The 27,090-nt window shown below is 47.3% G+C and overlaps 1 protein-coding gene across 2 annotated transcripts; it reads right to left on the bottom strand.

Moving 5' to 3' along the window:
• Positions 1–873: 873 nt before the first annotated feature.
• On the bottom strand, positions 874–3,674 carry EGR4 (early growth response 4). Of its 2 annotated transcripts, none has more exons than XM_004609104.2 (2): positions 3,228–3,674; positions 874–2,787 (listed from the first exon to the last, which is right to left on the bottom strand). In XM_004609104.2, exons 1-2 carry the CDS (start codon positions 3,667–3,669, stop codon positions 1,478–1,480), a joined length of 1,752 nt encoding a protein of 583 aa, XP_004609161.2. In that variant the 5' UTR covers positions 3,670–3,674; the 3' UTR covers positions 874–1,477. The 2 variants fall into 2 exon arrangements, with proteins under 2 accessions (XP_004609161.2, XP_004609160.2); XM_004609103.2 differs by having other exon boundaries at positions 874–2,790.
• Positions 3,675–27,090: the final 23,416 nt, after the last annotated feature.

The following is a 27,090-nucleotide window of genomic DNA, read 5'->3' on the forward strand; positions in this document are numbered from 1 at the left end:
TTACCAACTTTGAAAGCTTGGAGAGGGGGCAGAAAGCTTTAGGAGTTCAGGAAGTAAAGGGAAACTGAATTCCATCCATTCCCACCTTCTCCATCACAGAATTATGCTGTCCTCACCACCTTCCAGCTCCATTCCCCTGACTCCACGAAGGGCTCACTTAGAAGGGAAGATGGAGAAAAGGGGCCATGGTGGGTGTATGCAGGGAAGGCTGGGTCCCACTAGGCCCTGACACTAGGCATTTCTCAAGATAGATGCGTAGGCTAACGGATCCTCTGTGACACCCTTGAGTGTTCATCAACAGCACTGACACACCACAGTCTTCTGCTGCTGACTAGGGCTCCCTCTAGTTGCTGAACCCTGTTTTCACTTCCCAGCAGGAAGTGTGACTCCTAGTGGGAGGTGACTCCTGCTAGGAAGCTTTCTCAAACTGTGCTGTTAAACTGAAGAGTATCCAGGGGTGAGGGTGTTCATAATAAAAGTACTGGCTTTGCAGTGAGTGTTTGATGCCAGCTGTTCCTATGTGAATTAACCATTAACAAAACCTGCATTATTTCTCATTTTAAAAATGGACTATAAAGGCCTGCTGCACTAGGGATTGTAAAGGTTAAGAAGGTTAATACAGGGACAATGTTTAACACTTAAGGCTCTCCACCACTCTCAAGTTCTGGAAGGACCTTGAGCCCTTAGGCCAACTGTGATTAAATCCATCCATCATTTCAGTACATATTTATTGACTCCCTACGATTGTGCCACTGTGTCTGACAGCTGTGCAATGATTCCGTGAGGGTGACATCTCCTTTCTTTCCTTTACTGGCATATATTCTCCCGGGGAATGGGCGTGGGGATGGCTGAGGACCTTGGATAGCAGATTCATAAGCTTTTAGCACAATAATTTTAATTGCAAAAATAAACAGTTTTGTCAACTGCTTGAGAGTAGCGTTTGCTTTACAAAAAAAATTAACAACGACAGAAAGAAAATTACCCCAAAGCGAAACGTCACATCCGATGGCTTCTGGAAAGGGCATGGCTGTACAAAGTCCCGCGCGAGACCGGCTCGGCGCTGCCCCAGCCTGTCTGGGGGGGGTGGGGGGGCGAGGAGGAGGGCGTGGGGCATGCGCCAGTTACAAGAGCGAGAGAGAGAGAGAGAGAGAGAGAGAGAGAGAGAGAGAGAGAGAGAGAGAGAGAGAGAGACTGTCCTTAGTCCCTACCTACTCCGTGGGTGGCCACAGAGAGCTTTCCACCAAGTGCGCAGTGGAGAGACCAAGCCAGCCGGGGAGCTGTCCACGGAGCCGGTGCTGAATGGTGCGGCGCGTGCGGCGGGCGCGTCAACGGATCTGGTAGCGGGATCAGAGACCGGCTCGGGCTCCAAGGGGTGCCAGAGAGAGGTGGGAAGCGGAGAGCAGCTCGGAGTGCGGGCCGAGTCTTCCCGTGTGCGCCGGGCGGCGGCGCCCCAATCTGCAAACCCATCTCTCCCTTCTCACAGGGCGGCAAAGGAAAGACCCAAGGAGTAAAAGCCCAGGCCTTTGAGCCGCTCCTCGGCGCGCGCCTTCTGCTTGAGGTGCACCTTGCTGTGCCGTTTCTTTTCGTCGCTGCGCGCGAAGCGGCGGCCGCACACGTCGCAGGCAAAGGGCTTCTCGCCGGTGTGGGTGCGCACGTGCGTGGTGAGGTGGTCGCTGCGGCTAAAGTTGCGGAGGCAGATGCGACACTGGAAAGGCTTGTGGCCCGTGTGGATGCGCAGGTGGCGGTTGAGCTCGTCGGAGCGCGCAAAGCTGCGCACACAACTCTCCACCGGGCAAGCGAAGGCCTTGGCGTGGGGCCGCGGGCAGAAGCAGCGCGCGCTGCACTTGCCGCCTCGGCGCCCCTTGCGCCGCGCCTTGGCTGGGGGGAACGCAGCGGGGGCTGGCGGAGGCTCGGGCACCGCGCTGCTCCCGGGGATGTCCGCCACCAGAGGCTTCGGGAAGTCCGCCGCGGCGCTGCGGAGGCCCAGCGGGGAGAGCACCGGCTCGGTGCCGGCCAGAAACTCGCCACCGTCGCCGCCGCTGCCCCCGTCTGCAGTGGGAGGGGTCAGGAGCCCCGGGAGGCCGTCGGCCCCCTCCCCCAAGTCTCCCGGGGCCAGCGGGAAAGCGTCGTAGGCTCCCGTAGGGTAGAGTCTATTGGCCGCGCCGGCCGGCAGCTCTGCAGGACAGCTGATGGAAAGCAAGTCTTCGATCTTGGTTCCCATCGGGGGAAAACGGGTTTCCGGGGCGGCCTGGAAGCCTCCCTGCGACCCGCAGTTCCCGGGGGGCCCGGTCGAAAGCAGCTCCCAGGGCGCATAGGGCCCTTTGAAGGCCGAAGCAGCGTCCAGCGCGGGAGAGCCCGGAGGAGCCCGGAGGCCCGGCTTGACGTCGGGCGGGGAGAGCTGAGGCTCGTACAGGCACTGCGAGGGGGCGCCCGCGGACGACGAGGCCTCCCAAAACGCCTCTGGGAAGGCGGCCGCGCCCAGATCCGGGGAGTAAAGGTCCGGCGGAGCCGGCAGCAGAGTGTCGGAGCCTCCGGGAAAAGGGGCGTCCAGCGGAGACCGGGACGCTGACGCCTCGGGGCCGGGGAAAGGCGCAAGGCCTAGGATGCCCGACATGAGGTTGAAGAGTGCCTCCGGGTCGTGCGGGTGTTCGGGCACGGCCTGGATGAAGAAGCTCCCGCTGTAGCTGAGGCCAGGAGGGGGTGTGGGCGCTGGCCCCTCCAGGAAGCAGGAGTCGACCAGGTCTCCCCCGGCGCCGCAGCTGCTCAAAGCCCAGCTCAAGAAGTCGCCTGCTGGGGAGGGCGCAGGAATGAACTCCGGGTACAGCCAAGGGCTGGCGCGGAGTCGGCACCCCCCTCCCCCCAACACTCACGAAGCCCTTGGGGGCACACTGACACAGAGACAGATGCAGTTTGGGCATTCTCGTTCTGCTGGAGCCGCAAAACGCCCTGGACGCACGCACAAACATGCACACGCAAAACACACGTGCACAGGCGAAAAAATGCCTGGATGCACGCGCAGGTCCCGCGGAGGCGGCCGCCCCGGTGGGGGGTGGGGATGGGGTAGGAATTGGGGTTGCGAATCCCTCGGACCTTCCCATCCACCCTACCAACCCCCCTCCCAATCCTTCACCCCAATCGGGCTCCCGCGTCCGGATCCCTGCGGCTTCTCTGGCATCGTGCGCCCCCGCGCTGTGCAGCCGTCTGAGCACCCCGGCTTCGCTCCTTACCTCCGGGGTAGCCGGCGGCCGCGGGCGCGTCCCTGGCGGTCGGCTGGGGCAGTTCTGGGCTGGGTTCGGCGCAACAGCCCTCGGTGGACTTGACCAGGAGCGCGTCGGGGCCAGAAAACTCGCTCAGGTGGAGCATGGCGCGGCGGCTGCGGGGCGCCGGGGGCCTTTCCCGCTGGGCTGGGGGGCGCGCGGGTGGCGGGGAAGGCGGCAGTCGAGGCGCCCCGCGCCTCGCGCACCCAGACTCCTGGGCTTCTGGTTCCGGGCGCTCAGCTTTGGGGAAGGGGTCGGGGGGCCGCGGCGCCCTAGCTCGCCGGGACCGGCTTCGGGCGGCTGCACCTCGCCTCTTCAAAGCGCAGCCGGGCTCCCCCAAGCCGCGGCTCCCCCTCTTATATAGCGGCGGTGGCGCTGGCTCCGGGCTTCCGACTCCCCGGGCCACTGCCATTTCGGGAGGCCCCGGCCCTGCCGCCGTGACGTAAATGCCCAAACATGGACACAGGATGTGTGCCGGGGACTCCCGAAAAGGAAAGCTCGGGCTGTGACGTCGCCGCCGCCGCCGGGTCCGTGCCGCTGCGTGCACGAGCGCGCGCCCCAAGCCCCGTGCGCGCCGGGACGCGGGTTCGCCCAAGGGGCCGCCACGCGGCGTGGGGCCCGACGTGCTGCGTGCGCGGCTCCCCTACGGGAGCACAGGAAAGACCGCCTTCGGCCTTGGAATTTTGCGTTTTAATGCTGCTCGCTGCAGCGTTACCGGCTGTATCATTGCAATCGCCCCGAGCCTCAGTCTTCTCACCTGTGAAATGGAGCTGTGTTCGAGCGCCTTCCAGATTGGGCAGCAGAGAGTCCTGGGTATACGGGCACTAATAAACCATAGAGATAGTGCTGCACTCAGATCTTTGCTTTATACCTGTGTGATTTTTCACTTTAAAAAATAGTTTTGGGGCTGGAGCAATAGCACAGCGGGTAGGGCGTTTGCCTTGCATGCAGCCCACCCAGGTTCGATTCCCAGCATCCCATATGGTCCTCTGAGCACCGCCAAGGGTAATCCCTGTGCATTGCCGGGTGTGACCCAAAAAGCCAAAAAAAAAAAAATAGTTTTGGTTCCCCGCCCCCCCCAGCCCCTGCCCCAGGGGTTTTAAAGTTTATTTAAATTGAAAAGGACCGTACTACTTGCTAACGCTGAGAGGGGAAATGTCTATTAAAGTAAGATATATTCTAAATTGGAAAATAAGAATTTCTTTCTCCCCACACGTCGTAATGACACCTATGCTTCTTGTACATTACTTTAGGGCAAAAATTGTGCCGAAGCAAGCACAACACTATTCCATGATACACCTTTTTCTCATTTAAAATAGTCGAGGGGCCAGAGAGATAGTACAGCCTGTAAGCGCGTATTCCTTGCATATGGCTGACCTGGATTTGATCCTCGGCATCCTGTATTGCTAGGATTGATTCCTGAGTGCAGAGCCAGGAGTAACCCCTGAATACCTGGCCCCAATACCAGAACAAACAAAAAGCAAATTGAGAGGTTGCTCCTGAATATTTTGGACTTCCCTTATTCCTTCTTTTCTGAACCTGTATTGTAATGCCAGTCCATTTGCCCTCAATTCAAGCATGTGTAGGAAGTTTACAACTTTTGCCAAGATTGTAAATGAAAGTGAATATGTTTTCACACTTGATTAAATAAATTTGAATGTAACTGTGGGATAAATCCTAGGGAGCGTAAGTCTGGGTCAAATGATATGTACAATTTGGCAAGTTGTCCTCCAGAGAAGTTTTAGGACTAATTCCTGCTTTCTTTCACCCAAAGGATACTTGTGTGTGTGTGTATGTGTGTGTGTGTGTGTGTGTGTTCTCGTGCATAGGGTGCACACCCAGTGATGCTCAGAGGTTACTCCTGACTCTGCACTCAGGAATCACTCCTGGTAGTGCTCAGAAGGTCCATATGGGAAGCTAGGGTTTCAACCTGGGTTGGAGGTGTGCAAGGAAAGCACCCAACCCCTGTGCCCCTCAAAGGATACTTTTTTTTTCTTTTTGGGTCACACCCAATGATGCACAGGGGTTACTCCTGGCTCTGCACTCAGGAATTATTCCTGGCAGTGCTCAGAGTACCATATGTGATGCTGGGAATCGAACATGGGTCGGCTGTGTGCAAGGCAAATGCCCTACCTGCTGTGCTATTGCTCCAGCCCCTCACAGGATACTTTTATAGGCATTCCTTAGCCCCATTCTCTAACCCCACCATTATTTTCATATAAATAAGTTTTACTTTAGGGTAGTTCCAGAGATACAGAACATATCTCTGGAATTAGAACCTGGAATTATTGAGTTTCCTCTGAAAAACTCAAACCAACAAACCATCCCCTGACCTTAAGGGTGCTCTATCTTTGCCACAGAAGGGCAGGCTTAACACCAACAAAGAAGCTTTCCTACTCTGAATGAATTTCTCTTCTTTGATCTTCCATTTTAGTTCTTTATCCTGTTTAAAATGTTTATTTTCTTTTCTTAAAACTCATTTAATTCATTTCTGGGCACAGCGAGGGGATTAAATAGATATATGACATGTTTTCTCTATGAATAGAATAATTTGTGGCACTCTGAGTGCTGGAATGTGGTGAGGGCAGGGCTTTTCTATTTTCCTAGAATAGACCAAAAAAAGCCATTTGGGGAGGGGGTGTTAGGCTCCAGCGTGACAGGCAGTTGATCTCTCAGCCTCTTTTATCCTCTGGTATCCACAATTTGAAGAGCATGACAAGAGTACAGATTTTAATTTCACCTTATATCCATTATCCAAACAATAATTCATTGTTCCGTTCAATTTCTCTTTCATTTTTGGGGGAAACCTGAGGTGCTCAAGGATTGTTCCCAGAAGTGCTTGGGGGCACCAGGCTGTGCTAAGGATCTAACCTGTATCACTATATCACTGTCATCCCGTTGTTCATTGATTTGCTCAAGCGGGCGCCAGTAATGCCTCCATTTGTCTCAGCCCTGAGATTCTAGCAGCCTCTCCTTACTCATCCTTCCAAACAGTGCCATATTGGAGGCTCTTTCAGGGTCAGGGGAATGAGGCCCATTATTGTTACTGTATTTGGCACATCAAATATGCCACAGGGAGCTTGCCAAGCTCTGCCATGCGAGCGGGATACTCTCAGTAGCTTGCGGGGCTCTCCGAGAGGGACCGAGAACACATATAAGAGAATACAAGCAAGTATGTTAAAACCAAACACATATGTGCTGCTTTAGGTATATCAGTGGGCTAGACTATAAAAGGTCTTGTGACCGCGCGCTTCCGTGGAGCTTTGTTTTGTATAGTCTCTGGATCCTGACCATTGGTGGGATTACATGGCATCCGGGGCAGTTTCTGGGTGTGACTTGCAGGAGAATAAATATTAATAGTACCCTTTCTCCCTCCAAACACAACTCAAGGTTTTAAAACTGTTCAAACATGATGGCTGCTTAGTACCTGTATTGCAAACTGTAACACCCAAAGGGAGAGAGAAAGAGGGAATGCCCTGTCAGAGAGGCGGGGGTGGGGGATGCGGCGGGAGGGATACTGAGAACCTTGGTGGTGGAGAGTGGGCACTGGTGGAGGGATGGGTGCTCAATCACTATATGACTGAAATGCAATCACGAAAGTTGTGAGTCTCTGTCTGAAGGACATCTGAAGGACATCTCTGTCTTTCAGAGATAAAATAAATGCTTGCCTTCCAGAATTGTTGATCCTCAGCAACAAGTATTACCCCTAACTACACCTAGCACTAAGACAATACAACCAGATGTAGGCCACCAGATAGAACAACCTGCTACACTTCATAAAAGCAGAAAAGTTAAAGATTAGGCATAAGTAGTTTTGCATACCACTGGCCCAGGTTTGATCCCTAACATTGCACGTAACCAATGAATATCCCTTGTGGAAACACTAGCTCTATAATCCCACCAAGACAAAACTGTATAATAAAAAAAAATTAACTCACGCCTTCTAATATAAATACAGAGCTAGCATAACATCAAGAACCCCGAAACTCATTATGTAGGAAAACATGTACACACATAAAGCTAAGAAGCAAAACGATTCTATAACCTGCAAAGTAAGTCTGTACTAAATATACCAAAACCTAAAAGCACTTACTAACCAGGCACTAATCCCTGATCAGAACACAAACCAACCCCATAAATAGTAAAAAAGATAGTGAGGTTTCTTTTTGTTGAAATATTGAATGTAATCAAAGTAAAGTGAAAGTAAAGTGAAACTTATCAGTTACACAGGCAAAGTGGGGGGTTGGGGAGGTGGGGGGTGGGGGGAGAGGTATACTGTGATTCTTGGTGGTGGAATATGTGCACTGGTGAAGGGATGGGTGTTCGAGCATTGTATAACTGAGACTTAAACCTGAAAGCTTTGTAACTTTCCACATGGTGATTCAATAAAAGAATAAATTAAAAAAAAAAGACTAACCAAGAAATGCACAGGATCTAACCTGTACATCTTGCAATCAATGCATCAAAGCATGTGCTCAGCCCTTTGAGACATCTCTCCATCTCCACTCAGTTTCACAATGTTCACTTACTCCTGAGGTGTTTACCAGGGGCCAGAGGTAGATTTTTTATTTTGTCCTACCCAAAGCCGTCTTGATCCCTGGGTTCCCATTCCTTCACCACCCCCTCTGGACAACCCTACAAGTATGTTCACACAATGTCATCACATAACCATCTGCAAAACATATGCTTACACACTCATGCTCATCTTGTCTCTCTTATCATGTAGAGGTTGCATGGAATGCTCCACATAAAACATGGCTTCATACATGCCACAGATACAGATCTATTGTAGCAGCATATATATTTGCATATAGAAAATGTAGAAGCTCAGCACATGTGGCTGTATGGATGAGATGCATGGGGAACTACTTCCCTTAAATAGGACTTCAGACCCAGCATCTGAGTCTAATCCAAATGCATCTCCAGTGCCAGGTGATCCCACACCAGACATTCAGGGCACACATGCCTCAAATCCACTCTGGAGGCAGAGTGGAGGGGTTTGGCTAGGCCTGGGTCCAGGGCTCCCCAGGTTGCCCCGTCGGGCCAGATTGGCCAGCCCCAGGTTCCCCGTCCCTTCTGCTGCTCTTCCCTCTGCCACAGCATTCCTACTCCTTCTTAGTCATAGATAATTCCCCTACCCTCTTGGCACATCTCCAGACCAGTGTCGCTTTCTGCCAAGGGCCACTGGGCTAAGTCTTTGTTAACACAAGGATCTAGGTTTCCACACTTTCTACCACACATCCCTGTGTCTTCAGTACATACATATGAGATGGCTACTTCTAGAAGGCAATTGGCAACTGCATTTGACTTTTGAAGAGAAGGCAGGAATATAAAGGGGGAAGTGGGCATTTTATAGCCCTCTAAGTACAGCTCCTCTTACTCCTAAATTTTCTTATTTCTTCCTCTTCTTCTCTTTTCCTTCCTTCCTTCCTTCCTTCCTTCCTTCCTTCCTTCCTTCCTTCCTTCCTTCCTTCCTTCCTTCCTTCCTTCCTCCCTCCCTTCCCTCTCTCTTCTTTCTTTCTTTCTTTCTTTCTTTCTTTCTTTCTTTCTTTCTTTCTTTCTTTCTTTCTTTCTTTCTTTCTTTCTTTCTTTTTCTTTTTTTCTTGTTTTTGGCCACACCCAGTGATGCCCAGGGCTTACTCCTAACTCTGTACTCAGAAATTACTCCAGGAAGGGCTCAGGGGACCATGTGGAATGCTGAGGATCGAACCCAAGTCAGCCATGTGCAAGGCAAGCGCTCTACCCACTTTACTATCTCTCTGGCCCTCTTTGTCCTGAATTTCAATAGCTTAAAATGAGATTCTGGGCGCCAGAGAGATACTTCAGGGGTTAAAGCACTTGCAGTGCATGCAGCCAACCCCAGTTTGATCCCTGTCACCATATATTGTCCCCTGAGCACCAACGTTAGTCACTCCTGAGCACAGAGTTAGAAGTAGCCCCTGAGCACTAATAAGTGTGACCCCACACTTTCCCAGGCAAAAGAAAGAGATTCTACAGTGGGTAGGACACTTGCCTTGCATGTTGCTTATCTTCATTTGATCCTGGCATTGCATACGGTCCCTTAAGTACTGTCCAGTGCACCCCAAAAATCAAAAGAAGAAGGAGGAGGAAGAGGAGAAAGAGATGGCGATAGAGACAAAGAAGGAAAAGGAGAAAGAGGAGCAGATAAAGAAAAAGAAGGAGAAGAAGAAATGTGGAGAGCCTCCACGGGACCATGCTTTGTAGCGTTCTTCATAATCAACACCTGTGTGCTTCCAAAACAACTCCTAATAAGGAAACAGGATGTCTTGCCACGCCCATAAGCTGTAACTAACCTATCAGATGCAGACACGTGGGCGTAAGCAGGCAGCGAGAGGTATATAAGGGGGGAAGTCACCTAGCTAGTGGGTTCTCCCTCATGCGTCCCCCTTTCCTCCTTCCTCCTCTTCCCCATTCCTGATTTCTTCTCTAATGCATGAGAAAGTTCCTGAATAAATCGCAGCCAAAAGGATCTCCGAGTTACGTGTTTCTTCGCTGGACGAAGCGGCGCGCGACAAAGAAATAATTCTGGGAATAGGGAGTCAGTAGACCTTGGTTTAATCCCTAGACCACATGATCCCTCAGCTCAGAGCCAGGAGTCACCCCTGATCACCACCAAAATATAACCAAGGAGAGATGCTGGGCACAGATAGAATAAAGGCCTCTGTAAGGAATAAATTACAGAGATGAGCTTAGATCATTGAGGTCCACTTTATTTTATTAAAAAAATTTTTTTTTTTGCTTTTTGGGTCACACCCGGCAATGCACAGGAGTTACTCTTGGCTCTGCACTCAAGAACTACCCCTGGCGGTGCTCAGGGGACCATATGGGATGCTGGGAATTGAACCTGGGTTGGCCACATGCAAGGCAAACGCCCTACCCGCTGTGCTATCGCTCCAGCCCCTTTATTTTATTTTTAAAATGTCTTATTATTTAATTTTTTTAATTAAATCACGGTGAGATACACACTTACAAGCTTGTTCCTGATTGGCTTTCAGTTATATAATAATAATATATCAATACCCATCCCTCACCAGTATACATTTCCCACCACCAATGTCCTGAGTTTCTTCCCGAACCACCCTCACCTGCCTCTGTGGCAGGCACTTTTCTTCTCTCTCTCTCTCTCTCTCTCTCTCTCTCTCTCTCTCCCCCCTCTGTGTGTCTGTGAGATTCACTTTAATTTGCAGTTCAAATATACATTTAAAAATTTACACAAGGGGAAAACAGAGAAATTACATACGCTAAACTCTTTAAAAACAGATCATTTAATCATCACAAAGCTCAGTAGAGTATGGATTTGAAGAACCCGTTTGTAGAAACGAAAGAGATGGAATAACCTGGAAGAAGATGCTTCTACTTCGAGCTGGGACTGAGAGGCAAGCCCAGGTTAGCCTCTACCATATCGTCGTGTAGGAAAAGATAGTTAATATTGTAAAAGGGCCCCTACTCTGGGATGACTTCAGATGAAGGCTCTCTAGCTTTTCAGAGAAGATACAATGTGGAAAGCTGATCAGTAGCTCTCCATCCCTGCAAAGGTTCCTGTGAGTAAGCACAGGGGAGAGAAAAGCTCCAACAAACCAGCTCCCCAGGAGCCAGGTGGGCACTGCCGTTGCTGTGGTGGTGAGCTGTTGGGGGGCCGGGTGAAAGGGAAGGAGGTGGGTGATGTGATCACAGTGAGGGTGAGAAGACAGTTCTGATTTCCATGGGGAAAGGTGGGGGAAGGAAAGCTTGGTTTCTCAACAGGCACTGAGCAAACAATGAATGAATGATTGAATGAACAAATTTAGTCATCAAATGTTCCTTTGATTTGCTGGCCACAGCCTGGCCCCGTGGCTGTGGATGCTGGTGCCAGGGTGGATGGGAAGGAAGGAAGCTGCGGATCCAGGGAGGGAGGCGGGGAGGAGAGTGGGAGGGGTGCAGGCTGCCTCTCTTCTCTCTTCTGGGAAGGTTCCAGTCAGGTTCATCTTTCTGGAGCTGCTCCTGCCCTCCCCCCCACCCCCATCTCCTCACCTTGATCCTTCCACTCTAAGTATCATTGTGTTCAAATAATAGCGTATATATTTTAAAAGACTCTGAGAAGACAGCTGCCTCTGAGTATTAATCATGAAGAGGCCAGCACTCGGTCTCCATGGTGACTCCTGACAGAGCTGAGGAACAGGTCCACGTGCCACTTCCTAGGGCGATGCAGACGCAGGGACTGGCTTCTCCACCCTTCCCTTTCCTCTCTACCTTTCCCGTCTTTCATCCTCCCCTCCATCTCCTTTCTTCCTGCGGGATTTATTTAAAAGAGGGACAGAAACGGGATCTAGTCATCAGACTCACAAGGAACAAAGCCAACAGGGCTGCCAGGGATGTGAAGCTGGGCTGCCAACTGCAGCCCTTGCAGTGCTCAGCTCCCCTCAAAGATCCTGATGAACCCTGGGGCTTCAGTGACCCTTAGGGCAGAGGATCTCTTCCTGCGGCTAGGGACCCTTGTTTTGTTTGTTCCTGGACCACAACCAGCGATGCTCAGGGTATCACCCAGTGATAATCAGGAAGCACTCAGGGATCACGCCTGGTGGGGCTCAGGGGACCATATGGGGTGCTGGGGAATCAAACCCGGGTCAGCCGTCACATGCAAGGCAAGCACCCTACCTGCTCTACTCTCTCTGACCCCCAGCTAGGGACCCTTGTTAGGATCTTTTTCTGTCCTTATTTTCCCCTATTTCTGGTCAGTCACTGGAGACCCCGGTGTATGGTTTAGATTATTATTCTTATTCTATTGCTATTATCTTAATTCCCACAAAAGGAACAGGTTCAATGAGAAAAGACAAAGATATTAAAATTTATGTGAGACTAGAGAAATAGTATAGCAGTTAAGGCACTTGCCTTGCATGCAGAAGACCTGATTCCATCCCTTGCATGAAATATTGCCAGGGATTCCCCAGGCACCATCGAGTAATCCTTGAACACAGAGTTAGAAGAAAGTCCTGAGCGCCATCAGGTGTGGCCCAAATTTTTTTAAAAAATTATAATGTGAACATTGAAAATGCTCTTTTTAGTTACACACACGCACACACAGTTGCAGTTGATCCTTATGGTTTTTGCATGTATAATTATTTAATACTTATTCAATCATAGTATCATCATCATTTTTCCCTGTGGTTTCAGGGATTGAACTTGTGATTTCTCATATTCAGGCACATGATCTAGCCTCCTGAGCTTTCTCTGCAGCCCTCATACTACATATGCTCTTCTTTGGAAAGGGGACCATAACCTAGCTGTGCTCAGGGCTAACTCACGCCAGGCTGTCTCAGGGATCACTCATGGTAGGGCTCCGGAGACATACGGGGTGCCAGAGATTGAATCCAGGTTGACATCTTGCCCACTATTTTCCTGGCCTTGTTCTCTTATACCTAGTTTAAAGTTGTATCTAGAATCATTTTCCTCTCATCATGGTATAGAATAATCTATCGTGTTGTTAACAGCTGTTTTAGAGTATTCCATCATGTAGACGTATATTTTTTTTAACTTAATAGTTTCTGATTTCACTATTGCAAATAATCTGAATATGCATAGCCTTTTATGTACAATGAAGATAATAAATAATACATTCCACTAGCTACTTTTTTTTAACCCTACTGGCAGTGTTCAGGGGTCATTTCTGATAGGACTCAAGGGGCCATATACGGGGTGGTGGGGATTGAATCAGGATCAGCTGCCACAAGACAGGAGCCTTATTCCCTGTACTATCTCTCCAGCCCTAGTTACCATCTATATGACACTCTATGGACACTGACAGATATTTTATGCACTCACCATTTAGCCTTCACAATTCTTATTTCATCAGTGGAGAAATTGAAGCAAAGGGAGCTTAAGAAATCTGCCTGAGAGCAGGAGACTCTGAAGCTCTGGGTTTGATCCCAGCACAACCAACAAAATACTTGCCCAGACGTAATGGGACAAGTAACTGACATACCAGTATTTGAGTCTAAGTGTAGGTTAGAGTCTAAAAATGGAATTACAAGATCAAAGATTCGCGCACTTAAAGTTATACATACATATCACCCAATCTTCCTCTACCAAGGTTATTCCTGGGCTGGAGAGAAAGCTCAACAGTACCACCACAAGCGACCTGAAGAGCGAGCTGGGTGCAGCCTCAAAATACAAAGAGGTCTATAGCCTTGGAACAGAACTGGAATCAGCATCAAGTGTGCTAATATACCTGACGGATAATACATACCCATTTCATAGGTGTGAAAATGTAAGCTTAGAAAAGGCTCGTCGTCGTTGTTTAAAATCACAGAACAAGTTAATTACAGAGCTTGGTTGGAATTAATTCAGATAACTCCCAGGCTTGAGGTCACTAATCCACGATCAAATACTCTCATGTCCTCTGTAAGTCGTGTTCCCTAGTTCAGCTTTTATGCAAACTGGTGCTTAGAAGTCCTTTTGAAATGTCTTCCACTCCATCCTTCTCCTGTACCAGAAACCTGCTGTACATCATTGATAAAGCCAGTTCTTTGCTGGGCTCCTGCTTGCTGCTGCCTAAGCAGGGGACCCCTGGGGCCCTCCCCCTCAAGCTCTCAACTGAGCAAAGTTCCCTGCTGGAGTCTTCACAAAGCACACTGCATGCATGAATGTATGGGACCCATTGGTTGCCAAGCTTTAGATTATTCTAGGAAACAAATGCATTGTTTTGCGATGGATTGCAGGAATGGCTAATTAGGGATTTTTATTTTGGACAGTGTTCCTCGGAGCTGGCAGACAGATGGAGTAGGCGACTTGCTCCAGGGGCACTGTTCAGCAAGGGAATGATCCGTTTCTGCCCCTGTCGTGAGAACATGGCAGAGCCCATTTCTGCGCAGAGCCAGAGGCCTCTGGGAAGTTTCCTGGTTTCTGGGTGGTTTCCTTTCCTCTGAGAATGGTTCTTGAAACACAAGCAGGTCAGTACCATGGGTTCTTCTTGGCTCTCTTTTGTCCTGCCTTTCAGCCAGAAACCTGTGCTGGGGAGGAGAGTGGTGGTATTTCCTGGCCTTTTCTTCCTGAAGCCTAGAGCAGGAGGCTGTTGGTTCCAGCAGGCTTGGAGAGCGCAGAATCTGCCAGTGGTCCTGTGAGTGTTTGAGAAACGCTCAGCTCCTGGTTTAAGGGCAGTTTCACCGCTGCTGTGTTCCTGAGCTCACAGGGAGCTTTCCATCCTTCCCCCCAAGTGAAAAGTGGTAAGGAAAAAATAATTGGGACTTACCCTGTCTATTCTAGGTAACCCCTCTACTCCTAGTGGTGCTATAATTGGACCCAGGGCCTCACACATACAAAGTACTACCACTGAGCTATAGACTTGCTCCTCCATCCAAATTCCTCAGGTAAAGAGAAAAATTGTTTTTCCCTTTCCAAATAGACTTCCTGTGTTTTCTGGGAATCTCTTCATATTGGAGCAGGGTTGGCCACCCTGACCTGAACTTCATGACTAACCTTTTCCCCACAATCCTTGCTTGCTCTCATTTTATTAATATGTTCATACATTCACTGAGGGCTCAACATATCACTTGCTTGAACACATGTTTACCAAAAGGTGTGATGGATGCACTGTGACCTTAAGGGAAGGCCAAGGTGGTTTGAGGGTCATTGAATGAAGCAGGAGGTAATCATAAAATTCACGGGAGCTTCTCCCAAGTGACATTCTGAGAGAGACCAGAAAGCGGAGTGAGTAAAAGTTAGCAAGAAGGGTTGTAAAAAAAGTAAAAATAAAATAAAGTTTGAGTGGGGAGAATGTTTTAGGCAAAGGCCAGCTTGTACAAAATCTAGAATGTGTGAGAAAGAGTGAGAAGGAGGATTCAGGAAAATGCAGAAAGTTCATGATGACTAGAACAAAGGAGTAGAAGAATCTAGAAAGAAGAGAGGACAGGCTGCAGAGAATGGCACGCACAGGATTGTAGAACAGCTTTTGCATGTTATAGGTATCTAGAATTCATTCCTAGGGCAAAGCGATTCCATTGTGAGGTTTGTAGGAAATTTGGTCTTGACAGTTGTATGATGGGGAGATCGGCTAGGAAGTTGATACAGTAATTCACAGGGCAGAGGGCACTGAGGCCTGATCCACGGTGCTGGCAGTAAGATAAGAAGCTTCAGAGTGAACAGCCAGTTAGGAGCTTGTGTGTAAGGAATATTTGTAGATTAACTACCCATTGCGCTGAAGGGAGAGGAAGAATGAGGGTTGATTCCCATGTTCTACCATTTGAGCAGGTTTAGGGAGAACTGGTAGGAAAAGCGGACTCCTCCACCATGAACATTACGTTTTATTCATGGAGCTATAATTTTGCATGCAGTAAAAAAAGCAAATCTTAAATGCACAGATTGATGACTTTTTACTCAAGTCAGAATATTTGCATCTCCTAGAAATTTCTCTTGTGTCTTCTCCCAGTTAACAAAACCTTCTCCTTTTTTTTTTTAAATTTATTTTTTTAGTTTATTTTTAATTAGAGAGTCATCGTGAGGTTACAGTTACAGATCCATACATCTTTGTGCTCATGCTTCCCCCATACAAAGTTCGATAACCCATCCCTTCACCAGTGCCCATTCTCCACCACCCGTAAACCCAACATCCCTCCCCCACTCCCCAGTCCCGTCTCCCCCCACCCCACCCTGCCACTATGGCAGGGAATTCCCTTTTGTTCTCTCTCTCTGATTAGGTGTTGTGGTTTGCAAATAAGGTGTTGAGTGGCCATTGTGTTCAGTCTCTAGTCTGTATTCCGCCCGCCTCACCCTTCCCCCACATGACCTCCAACCACATTTTACTTGGTGGTCCCTTCCCTGAGTTACCCAGAATGAGAGACCAGCCTCCAAGCCATGGAAACAATCTCCTGGTACTTATTTCTACTATTCTTGGGTGTTAGTCTTATAGTCTATTATTCTATATTCCACAGATGAGTGCAATCTTTCTATGTCTGTCTCTCTCTTTCTGACTCATTTCACTTAGCATGATACTTTCCATGTTGATCCACTTATATGCAAACGTCATGACCTCATTTTTTCTAACAGCTGCATAGTATCCCATTGTATAGATGTACCAGAGTTTCTTCAACCAGTCATCTGTTCTAGGGCACTCGGGTTTTTTCCAGATTCTGGCTATTGTAAACAGTGCTGCGGTGAACATATAAGTGCATATGTCACTTCGACTATACTTTTTGGCTTTTCTGGGATATATTCCCAGCAGTGGTATTGCCAGGTCAAATGGGAGCTCAACCTCTAGTTTTTTGAGAATCGTCCATACTGTTTTCCAGAAGGGCTGAACTAGCCGGCATTCCCACCAGCAGTGTAGAAGGGTCCCTTTCTCCCCACATCCTCTCCAACAGCAGTTGCTTTTGTTCTTTTGGATGTGTGCTAGTCTCTGTGGTGTGAGGTGGTATCTCATGGTTGTTTTGATCTGCATCTCTCTGACGACTAGTGATGTAGAGCACTTTTTCATGTGCCTTTTGGCCATTCGTATCTCTTCCTTGGTAAAGTTTCTGTTCATTTCTTTGCCCCATTTTTTGATGGGGTTGGATGTTTTCTTCTTGTAGAGTTCAACCAGTGCTTTATATACCCTTGATATCAACCCCTTATCTGATGGGTATTGTGTAAATATCCTTTCCCATTCTGTAGATAGTCTTTGTATTCTGGTCGCTGTATCTTTTGCGGTGCAGAAGCTTTTTAGTTTAATGTAGTCCCATTTGTTGATCTCTGTTTTTACTAGATTGCTTAGTTCCGTGTCGTCTTTGAAGATACCTTTATCTTCAATATCCTGGAGGGTTTTGCCTAACTTGTCTTCAATGTACCTTATGGTTTGTGGTCTGATGTTGAGGTCTTTGATCCATTTTGATCTGACTTTTGTGCATGGTGTCAGATCGAGTTCTAAGCCCACTTTTTTGCATATGGTTGTCCAGTTGTGCCAGCACCATTTGTTAAAGAGGCTTTCCTTGCTCCACTTCACATCTCTTGCTCCCTTATCAAAGATTAGATGATCATACATTTGGGGTTGTGTGTAGGGATATTCCACCCTGTTCCATTGGTCTACAGCTCTGCCTTTGTTCCAGTACCATGCTGTTTTAATTGACAAAACCTTCTCCTTAAGATAACCACTTTTGGGCTTGGCCTTCAAACCCGTGTTCTCTCTTGAACACATCTTGCTTGCTTCTCTTTACGTCTCTTTGCTTGTGGCTTTTTCCACTCTGGAGAGAGTTGTGTTCTCTCTTGAATATGTATTCCCCCCCCCATGTCTCTCTTTCACATCTTTCTAAGTAGGTTTTGTTTAATAAAGACTATCTTGCTTCACTAATTTTTTTTAAAAAAAGAAGTTATTCAATCATTAAAAAAAATACTTCTGGGGCTGATGCAACAGTATAGTGGGTGGGACACTTGCCTTACATGTGGTCAGCCTGGGTTTGATTTATGGCACCACATATGGTCCCCCTAACATGCCAGGAATGATTCCTGAGCAGAGAGCCAGTAGTTAAGTCCTGAGCACCACTAGGTGTGACACTCCCCACCCCTCCCACCCCGCTACAAAACCAAAAGCAGTCAAAGAAGATAGTCACTTTTCTAAATTCTACCACAGATTAATTTTGCTGATTCTTGAACTTCACATATAATTTCAAATAATTTAAATTATTTAGATTGCACTGTAGCACTGTTGTCCTGTTGTTCATCTATTTGCTAGAGCGGGCACCAGGAACGTCTCCATTGTGAGACTTGTTGTTACCGTGTTTGGCATATCAAATGCGCTACGTGTAGCTTGCCAGGCTCTGCCCTTCAGGTGGGATACTCTCGCCAGCTCTCCGAGAGGGACGAGAGGGACAGAGAAATTGAACCCAGGTCAACTGCGTGCAAGGCAACCAGCCTACCCGTTGTGCTATCATTATTATTTAAATTAGTAGAATAATTTAGCATGTACTCTCTTGTGTCTGGCTTCTGTTGCTGATCACAGTGTCTCAAAGATTTATCCATTCCACGTTTTGCACATATCAGTAGCTTATTCTATACTTCAAATCCCTGACTAATAGTTCATTGTTTGTATAAATCACCGTTTCTTTATTCATTTAGCAACTGATTAAAGATTTTTGTTGTTTGCTGTTATGTTGGTTTTAAGGAGAGGAAAATAAGATGATTTAAAGATGAGTCACAATGCAAAAGATAAAACAGTTTAAATATTTGCAATCTACTATATTGCTTTTAATATATAAACAAAGCCCAGATATAGCTGGGAAGTAGAGCACTTGCCTGGTATCTGAGGTCCTCAGTTCCATCACCAGAACCAAAAAAAAAATCATGAAACATGTAAACAAAAACGTATGGATGCAAGAGCTCATCCACTTCAGTAATAAACAACAGCAATACACTTAAGAATATGCAAGAGTAGTATGAATAAAAAGAAAATTTTCCTCAGGGGTTTTAAAAATGAAGCCAGCAGGAGCAGTGTTTCCTTGGAATTTCCCGAGATTCTAGCTAAGCCACTGTGCCAGAGTCGGCTCTCTGTGAGCAGACAGTGAGGAGGAATTAGGAGAACAAGGATTGGGAAGTAAGGCATATGAGAACTGAAAGCAAGGTTGCCCAGGAGAGTCTCAGCCTGCAGTGCTCAACCCACAACACCTCAGTAACTCCCACGTCCCACAATGAAGTCAGCTCAGTGGCTGCCTTGAGAACAGTCTGGTGCTGGGAAGCAAGGGCCAGCTCCCTCGTCCCCCCTCTGTGCTCGGGCACCAGCTGCAGTCTTCCCACCTGGACCTGGGAGGAGAGGTGAACACGAAAGGGACTAACATCTGGAACCTCTCTTTTGTTTATTGGGCTTGGTTGCACTGGGCTCAGAGGGTACTCCAGGTTCTGTGCTCAGAGGTCGCTCCCAGAGGTCAGGGAACTGCAGTGCCACAGATGGAACTTTCTCCAGCCCACTGAGCTGTCTCATGGTTGTATATGCCAGCCCCAAGGTACCTGCAGTTCTTAGAGCTAAACCTCAAGTTCCTTCCTGAAGGGAGATCAGAGGGGCTTACTTCCAGAGCTGCCATAATCATGTGTATGTTTACTATAATTCTGATAAGAACATCAATAAGGTATTTTTTTTTGTAATTGGGGAACAATTTGACAAATTGATTCTAAAGTATGTTTGGAAAAAAATCACTGTCACTGTCATCCGTTGTTCATCGATCTGCTCAAGTGGGCACCAGTAACGTCTCCATTGTGAGACTTATTGCTGTTTTGGGCATATTAAATATGACACGGGCAGCTTGCCAGGCTCTGCCGTGCAGGTAGGATACTGTCGGTAGCTTGCTGGGCTCTCCGAAAGGGATGGAGGAATCAAACCCGGGTCAGCCACGTGCAAGACAAACGCCCAACTGCTGTGCTATCGCTCCAGGTCTGGATGGAAAATTCTCATTGGTGGTAAATATATCGACTGGTCAAACTTTCGCCTTGTGTAATTTACGTCTCCCATATTTGGAAAAAATATGAAAGAATAATTAATAACCAAATGGGAGTTAATAATAATGAGTAATGCTTTACTAAATACCAAAACCTTTAAAAATAATATAATGCCAGAAGAAAGGATACCCAGATGGATCAGTGGAAAAGTCAAGAAATCTATCTACACATATAAAGAATTCAGAATATGATAAAAATAAAATTCCACAGTAATGGCACAATTTTGTTTATTGGATAAATGGTATTGCAAGACTGAATAGATGTGTAGGGAAAATACACATTCACTAGATATTCAAAAGTTGATTTCAAATGTAAAAAGATAACATATAATAATAAATATAAAACTTTTAAAAACCAAGAATTTTTTGCATAATATTTTTATAACATAAGGAAGGCATAAAATAAAATTCAGAAATTATATTGGAAAAAATTGGGAAGTTTGTCTATGTGAAAATTTCATTATTTGACAAAAGCCATAAAAATATAAATGATTTAAAACAAAAACAAAGGACAATCTTAGAGAAAAATGTCTCTCTATATGCAATAGATATGTTTTAATGTTGAATGTCTACAAATAATTTCTTTTAATTTAAATAAATTTTTAAAAATTGAATCACCCTAAGATACAGTTACAAAGTTGTTCATGATTGGGTTTCAGTCTTGTAATATTCCATCATCTGTCTTTACAAATAAATTTGAAGAGCCAAACCTATATAAAATAGCTGAAGGGCTGGAGAGATAGCACAGCGGGTAGGGCATTTGCCTTGCACGCGGCCGACCTGGGTTCCATTCCCTGTATCCTATATAGTCCCCTGAGCACAGCCGGGAGTAATTCCTAGTGCATGAGCCAGGAGTAACCCCTGTGCATCGCCGGGTGTGACCCAAAAAGAAAAAAAAATGGCTAAAGAGATTACAAACAACTTAGAGAGAGAATAATAAATGCAAATATGAAAGATATTTATATAAGAATATAAACAATATAAACAGATAAAAACTTGTTCAACTTTATGGCTAATAAGATAAAAATACATATCAAATGGGGGCTGGAGCGATAGCACAGCGGGTAGAGCGTTTGCCTTGCATGCGGCCGATCCGAGTTCGAATCCCAGCATCCCATATGGTCCCCTGAGCACGGCCAGGGGTAATTCCTGAGTGCAGAGCCAGGAGTAACCCCTGAGCATCGCCGGGTGTGACCCAAAAAGCAAAAAAAAAAAGATACATATCAAATAACAATTACATTAAGAGATAAAGATTCTTACCCCTCAGAGAGATAAAAGTTTGAAAGATTAATAGTATTCAGCATTGATGGTTAAAAATATGAATGAGGTGTATCTAAACATAGAAAAATAATTCTGAACTTAGTCCCATACTCAGTTCCTCCCCACTTGGGAGCTTCTTTTTTTCTCTCTCCTGCTTTCCAATAAACTTTTCTACTTTCCAACTCTGCAAAAAAAAAAAAAATTCTGATACTTATCATTATAAATCTTGTTATTAAATATTTAAAAGCAACAGAACAAGCGCCAGAGAGATAGTACAGGGGTCAAGGTGCTGGCCTTGTAGGCAGCCACCTTTGGCACCACTAGGAGCAACCCTTCAGCAGAGCTGGGAGTAGGCCCAGCACCTCTGGGTGTGGCCCAAACTCTTGCTCCCACCCCCCAACACAAATAAAATAAAGTCAGCAGAATGATATGCATAGTATCCCATTTTAAAACAATAATATATGGATTTTCTGGGTGTCTGTGTGTTTGTATATGTGTAAAACATAGGGCCTTGAAAGGCATACAATAAAGTGTTGGACAAGGTTTTTGCTGCCAGAATCCTGAAGGTGTATTAGGCACAATACCAAGTGGAAGCAAGGGGAAGCCTTGTGAGATTTGGAAGGCAGGTGCAGAGCAGAAACCATCTCCCTCCTTTTATTCTTTTCTCTCTCTCTCTCTCTCTCTCTCTCTCTCTCTCTCTCTCTCAGAAAAGTGAAGCAAGGTATTTTTTTTTAAGATATGCTTCATCATTTTTTTTTTCATTTTATTGAATCACCGTGAGATAGTTACAAGCTTTCATGTTTGGGTTACAATCTCACAATCAAACACCCATCCCTCCATCAGTGCACATTCCCCACCACCAATATCCCGGGTATACCCCCCCTTTCCCACCCTCCCCCTGCCTCTATGGCAGACAACATTCCCCATCTCTCTCTCTACTTTGGGGCTTTATGGCTTGCAACACAGACACTGAGAAGTCATCATGTTTGGTCCATTATCTACTTTCAGCATGCATCTCCCATCCCAACTGGTTCCTCCAGCCATTTTATTGCTTGTTATAATACACACTAAAAAATTACTCTGATATTAATAATTCCCTTTGTCGTGGGGGTTGTGAAACAAGGTATTTTTTTATTGAACAAAACTTATTTAGAAAGTTGTGAGGATAAAGAAAGAGAGAAGTTCGTGTAGTTTAAGAGAGAAGACAGCTTCTCCAGAGTGTCTACAAGGAAGACAAAGCAAGGAAGCAAAGGTATGCAGAGACAGCAAGCGAGATTTGCAGGTTTGCGTTCAAGGTTCAAGGGAGAACACCGGCAGGCCGGTGCCAAGAGCAAGCCCCATTGGTTGTTACGCTGCTGCTAAAGCATGCCAAGGAGCTGTGAGGGTCACTTCTGGAAGTGCTTAGGGACACATGTGATGCCAGGTATGAAATCTGACCCTCCTACACTTAGAACTCTTAGGCTGTCCCTCTCCAATTCCCTCCCTCCCCAATTTTCTCCCACCTCTTCCCTCCCCAGTTCCCTCCCCAATTCACCCCCATTCCCTCCCTTTACCTCCCCCTCCCTCCTCCATCCCTCCCCCAATTTCCTTCCCAATTCCCTCCCTTTCCCTCCCTCCCTCTCTCCCTCTCTTCCTCTCTCCCTCCCTTCCTCTCTTCTTTCCCTCTTTCCTTCCCCTGGCAGTGCCAGACTGGGTCAGCTGCATGCAAGGCAAGTAGTACTATCGCTCCAGATCCCCAGTTTCTCCCAAAGTCCTTGGATTTTGCTGCCTGAGTCCCTCATACTTCCTTGGTATTTGTGGCTGTCACAATCAAGTGGGAGAATCATGCCCCACAGAGCTACTTCCTGTGAGGCCATCTGCCATCACCCAGGTCACAGCAGAAAGTGGTCTGGGAACTGGTGTAGGCTAGTTGTCATGAGATCCCTAGAATCTGCTATATCTGTATCCTGACAGTTCACATATCCCTTTATTTCTCTTATTTAATCTGCCATTGACTTTGGTTGTGGGCTGGAGAGATAGCATAGCGGGTAGGGCGTTTTCCTTGCACACGGACAACCTGGGTTCGATTCCTCCGCCCCTCTTGGAGAGAGCCCGGCTGAGCTACTGAGAGTATCTCACCCACTTGGCAGAGCCTGGCAAGCTACCCGTGGTGTATTTGATATGCCCAAAACAGTAACAACAAGCCTCATAATGGAGACATTACTGGTGCCCGCTCGAGCAAATCCATGACGGGCGATGACAATGACAGTGATAGTGACAGTGACTTTGGTTGTTCATTTCAGTGACAGTGATCAAGTGAAGACAGACTAGGTCCTCATTCCAAGCACATACTATCCATTTCCAAATGGGAGCGTCTGGGCTGATTCAACTCCCTGGGTGGCACTTTCCTAGCTGCCTCTATGGCTCTTGAGCTTCCCTTCATAGAGTTGCTATTTTTTTCCATCATTGGAGGAGCTGCTAGTTAAGCTCACCCCCACCCCGCCCCATCACCATAGGAGACCCAGGTTTCCCCCAGGGCTATTAGGGAAACACATTTGAGCAGAATTCACTTGGCTGTTGGGTGCCAGCAGTAAATACCCCCGAAGCAGCCGCACACAGAGCAGGGGGGTGGAGGTGTGAGAGGTGAGCCTGGCAGGCTTCAATTACGTTGCTAAGTTCTGAGTTACTCTCGCCCTGAGTGGCTGTGGTGCTCACCCTGGAAACAGGCTTTCCTGGTAATTCCATATATAGGCTGCGGGCTGCCGGCTGCCAGCACCTTTGTCTCCTTGCTCCCTGGCTCCTGGGTGCTGCTTCAAAAGCCTCATGAGTCTTGTGTTACCAGAAGCTGAACTTGTCTCTGGAGCATCAGAAGTGTCAGGACTCGGGTCTTTGGAGTGTTAGTTTTGTGGAAGGGGCTGGAGGAGAAGAGAGAGAATGTGGGGAGAGGCATGAAAGCATATTTAGTCTCTTTTCTTGTTTTAAAGAATCAAAGAATGGTGAGAGGGTGGGATCCACATTAATGGCTCAGTAGGGCTACGGCATTTCTGCCCATCCCTGCTTGCCCCCAGGGCACCTGCTTTGTAATGCTGCCCTCCCTTGAGAGGGACCTGGGCTAAAGGTGTGATTCATCTTTTTTTTTTTTTTTTTTTTTGCTTTTTGGGTCACACCTGGGGATGCACAGGGGTCACTCCTGGCTCATGCAATCAGGAATCACCCCTGGCGGTGCTCAGGGGACCATATGGGATGCTGGGATTCGAACCCGGGTCGGCCGCGTGCAAGGCAAACACCCTACCCGCTGTGCTATCACTCCAGCCCCCTGGTGTGATTCATCTTTGATGTGGAATCCAGAGACATATATGGATCCAGAGATCCACTCACCACTCACCAGCCTCAGAAATTTTTTTTTTTGTCTTTTTGGGTCACATGTTGGGATGCTCAGGGGATGCTCCTGTGTCTGCACTTGGGAATTATTCCTAGCCCTGCTCAGGGGACAATATGGGATGCTTAGGATCGAACCCAGGTTGGGCATATGCAAGGCAAACATCTTACCCACTGTACTATCACTCTGGCTCCAAAAAAAATCCATGTTTTGATCAATTGAATGAACTGTCCCTGGACTAAAATAAAGTGCCCGACCCCCCGGAAAATCTATGGGGTTGGAGAGAGCTCAATGGACTGAGCACATACTTTGCATGCAGGGCACCTGGGTTCAATCTCCGGCACCTATATACTCCCCGAGGGAGAGCACTGAGATCAAATAACCCTAACCAGTATCAGTGACGGATGACAATGTGCTAAAACTTTATAATTGGCCAACTCATTTCTTATTTATCATAGTTCTAACAGGTAGTTGATTTTATTGTTTACATGTTACAGAGAAGAGTCTGAAGAACACAGAATTGACATTTTACTTTTTATGTTATTTATTTGGGCTCTAGGGCCACATCCAGTGGTGCTCAGGGCTCACTCACGGCTCTGTGCCCAGGGATCCCTTTTGGCAGGGCTTTAGGGAACATAATGAGGTGTCAGGGATCAAACCTGGGTTGGCTGTGTGTGCAGCCAGTACCTTACTCCCATACTACCTCTCTGGGCTTGAGTTTACACTTTTTCCTTAACATTTTATTTTTAGATTTCATCTTAGGCACCCTGATTTACCATTGATAATGGCAGGATTTCATGCATAAAGCACCAGTGCCACACCCTCCACCAGAGTGTCCACTTCCCTCCACCACTGTCCAGTGTCCCCCACCCCATCCCACTTCCCCCTCCATTCTTTCTACAGTGCTGTTACCACCAGTTCTGTTTCTATTGCTTTTGGATATCTGTTATTTCACTATGATTCTTTATAGCTCACACTTAACCCTTGGATTAAGATTGAGGAGCTAAGGATTGGGAAACATGGCATTAGTGCTAAAGTGGGTCCAGGGGACAGGAACCATAGGACAGTGGGTAGGGCATTTGCCTTGTACTCAGCCACCCGGGTTCAATCCTCAGTATCCCATCTGGTCCCCCAAGCACTGCCAGGAGTGATTCCTGAATTCAGAGCATAGCTGGGTATGGCCCCAAAACAATAACAACTTTTTTTTAATCACGGCCGCGCGACTTCATATCTCTTCATTCTCAGCAATGGAAAACTAACTATCAAATGATTCCTTGTCAGCAGGGCTGTTTTTTTTTTTTGAGGGGAAACTCCAACAACAATAGTGAATATTGTGTTGAAATATGAATGTAATCAAGGTGAAGAGAAAATGAAGTGAAATTTATCAGCTACGCAGGCGGGGGGTGCGTGGGGTGGGGGTGGGTGGGAGGTATACTGGGGTTCTTGGTGGTGAAATATGGGCACTGGTGAAGGGATGGGTGTTCAAGCAGTGTATAACCGAGACATAAGCCTGAAAACTTTGTAACTTTCCACATGGTGATTTAATTAAAAAAATTTTTTTAAAAGTTCTAAACCATAGTCCCAAGTCTTTCCTCTCTGCTGCCCACATTTCCTCCCGTGCCACTGTCCAATGCACCAATGCAACACCTTCCTACCAGTATCTGACCCTGACTTGGCTCGCTAGGACAGGCGCCTTCTTGGGGACCTGCCTTGAGAGGCCAAACCCAGGGTGTTCTCTCTCCCCAACCTGCCCAGCACCCGTGGCCCTGTGGGAGCTGACCCTGTGGGACTCTGGTCCTTCTGGAAAGCCCATGCGTGTGATTCTGTTTCAGAGGCTGTCCCTCCTCACACCCCTACTATCCCCGCTGCTTCTCTTCACTCCCCACCCCTACCCACCACCCCCGACCTCCTACCTCCCGCTAACCCTTTAAGCATCTGGCTATTTATGGCTTTTCTCCAAGCACTCCACCCCCAGCCTGGCTTTCCCCCCAGGCCCCAGAACAAGGGATAGCTCTCAGACACCTGGCCCCTCTCTCTGCACAATCAGGCTCTCTCCTTCAGGGCCAGGTGGGATCCCTGGAGGCGCCCATCTCCTGGAGCTCAGGCAGCAGCCCCCGGGCTCAGCTTTGCAGCCTGCTCAGTGTGCATCCTAAGTGCTCAGCTGGTTTAGCAGCCAGCTCTGGAGATGATTCCTGACCCCTCCTTTTCCTGTTTACCACTTAATTTTTACAATGTAATCTTTACAGTTTCATCAGCCATTAAATGCTCTATACTTCCACCCACCCCCCTTTTGACTTGCACCAAAGGAAGGCCCTTTCTTTTTCATATGTCAGGGGAATGGGTCTCATTCCCCTGACCCTGAAAGAGCCTCCAATCCGGCACCATTGGGAAGGATGAGTAAAGAGAGGCTTCTAAAATCTCAGGGCTACATATCTCTTCATTCTCAGCAATGGAAAACAAATTATCAAATGCTTCCTTTCCAGCAGGTCTGGCTTTGGGGGGAGAAACTTAAAACAATAATAGTGAGTTTTTTGTTGAAATATTGAATGTAATCACGGTAAAGAGAAAGTAAAGCGAAATTTAACAGCTACACAGGCGGAGTGGGGACTGGAGAGGTGGGGGGGAGGGGGGAGGTATACTGTGATTCTTGGTGGTGGAATATGTGCACTGGTGAAGGGATGGGTGTTCGAGCATTGTGGAACTGAGACTTAAGCCCGAAAGCTTTGTAACTTTCCACATGGTGATTCAATAAAAAATAAATAAATAA

This window comes from Sorex araneus, chromosome X (assembly GCF_027595985.1).
Source record: "Sorex araneus isolate mSorAra2 chromosome X, mSorAra2.pri, whole genome shotgun sequence".
Classification (NCBI taxonomy): Eukaryota; Metazoa; Chordata; class Mammalia; order Eulipotyphla; family Soricidae; genus Sorex; species Sorex araneus.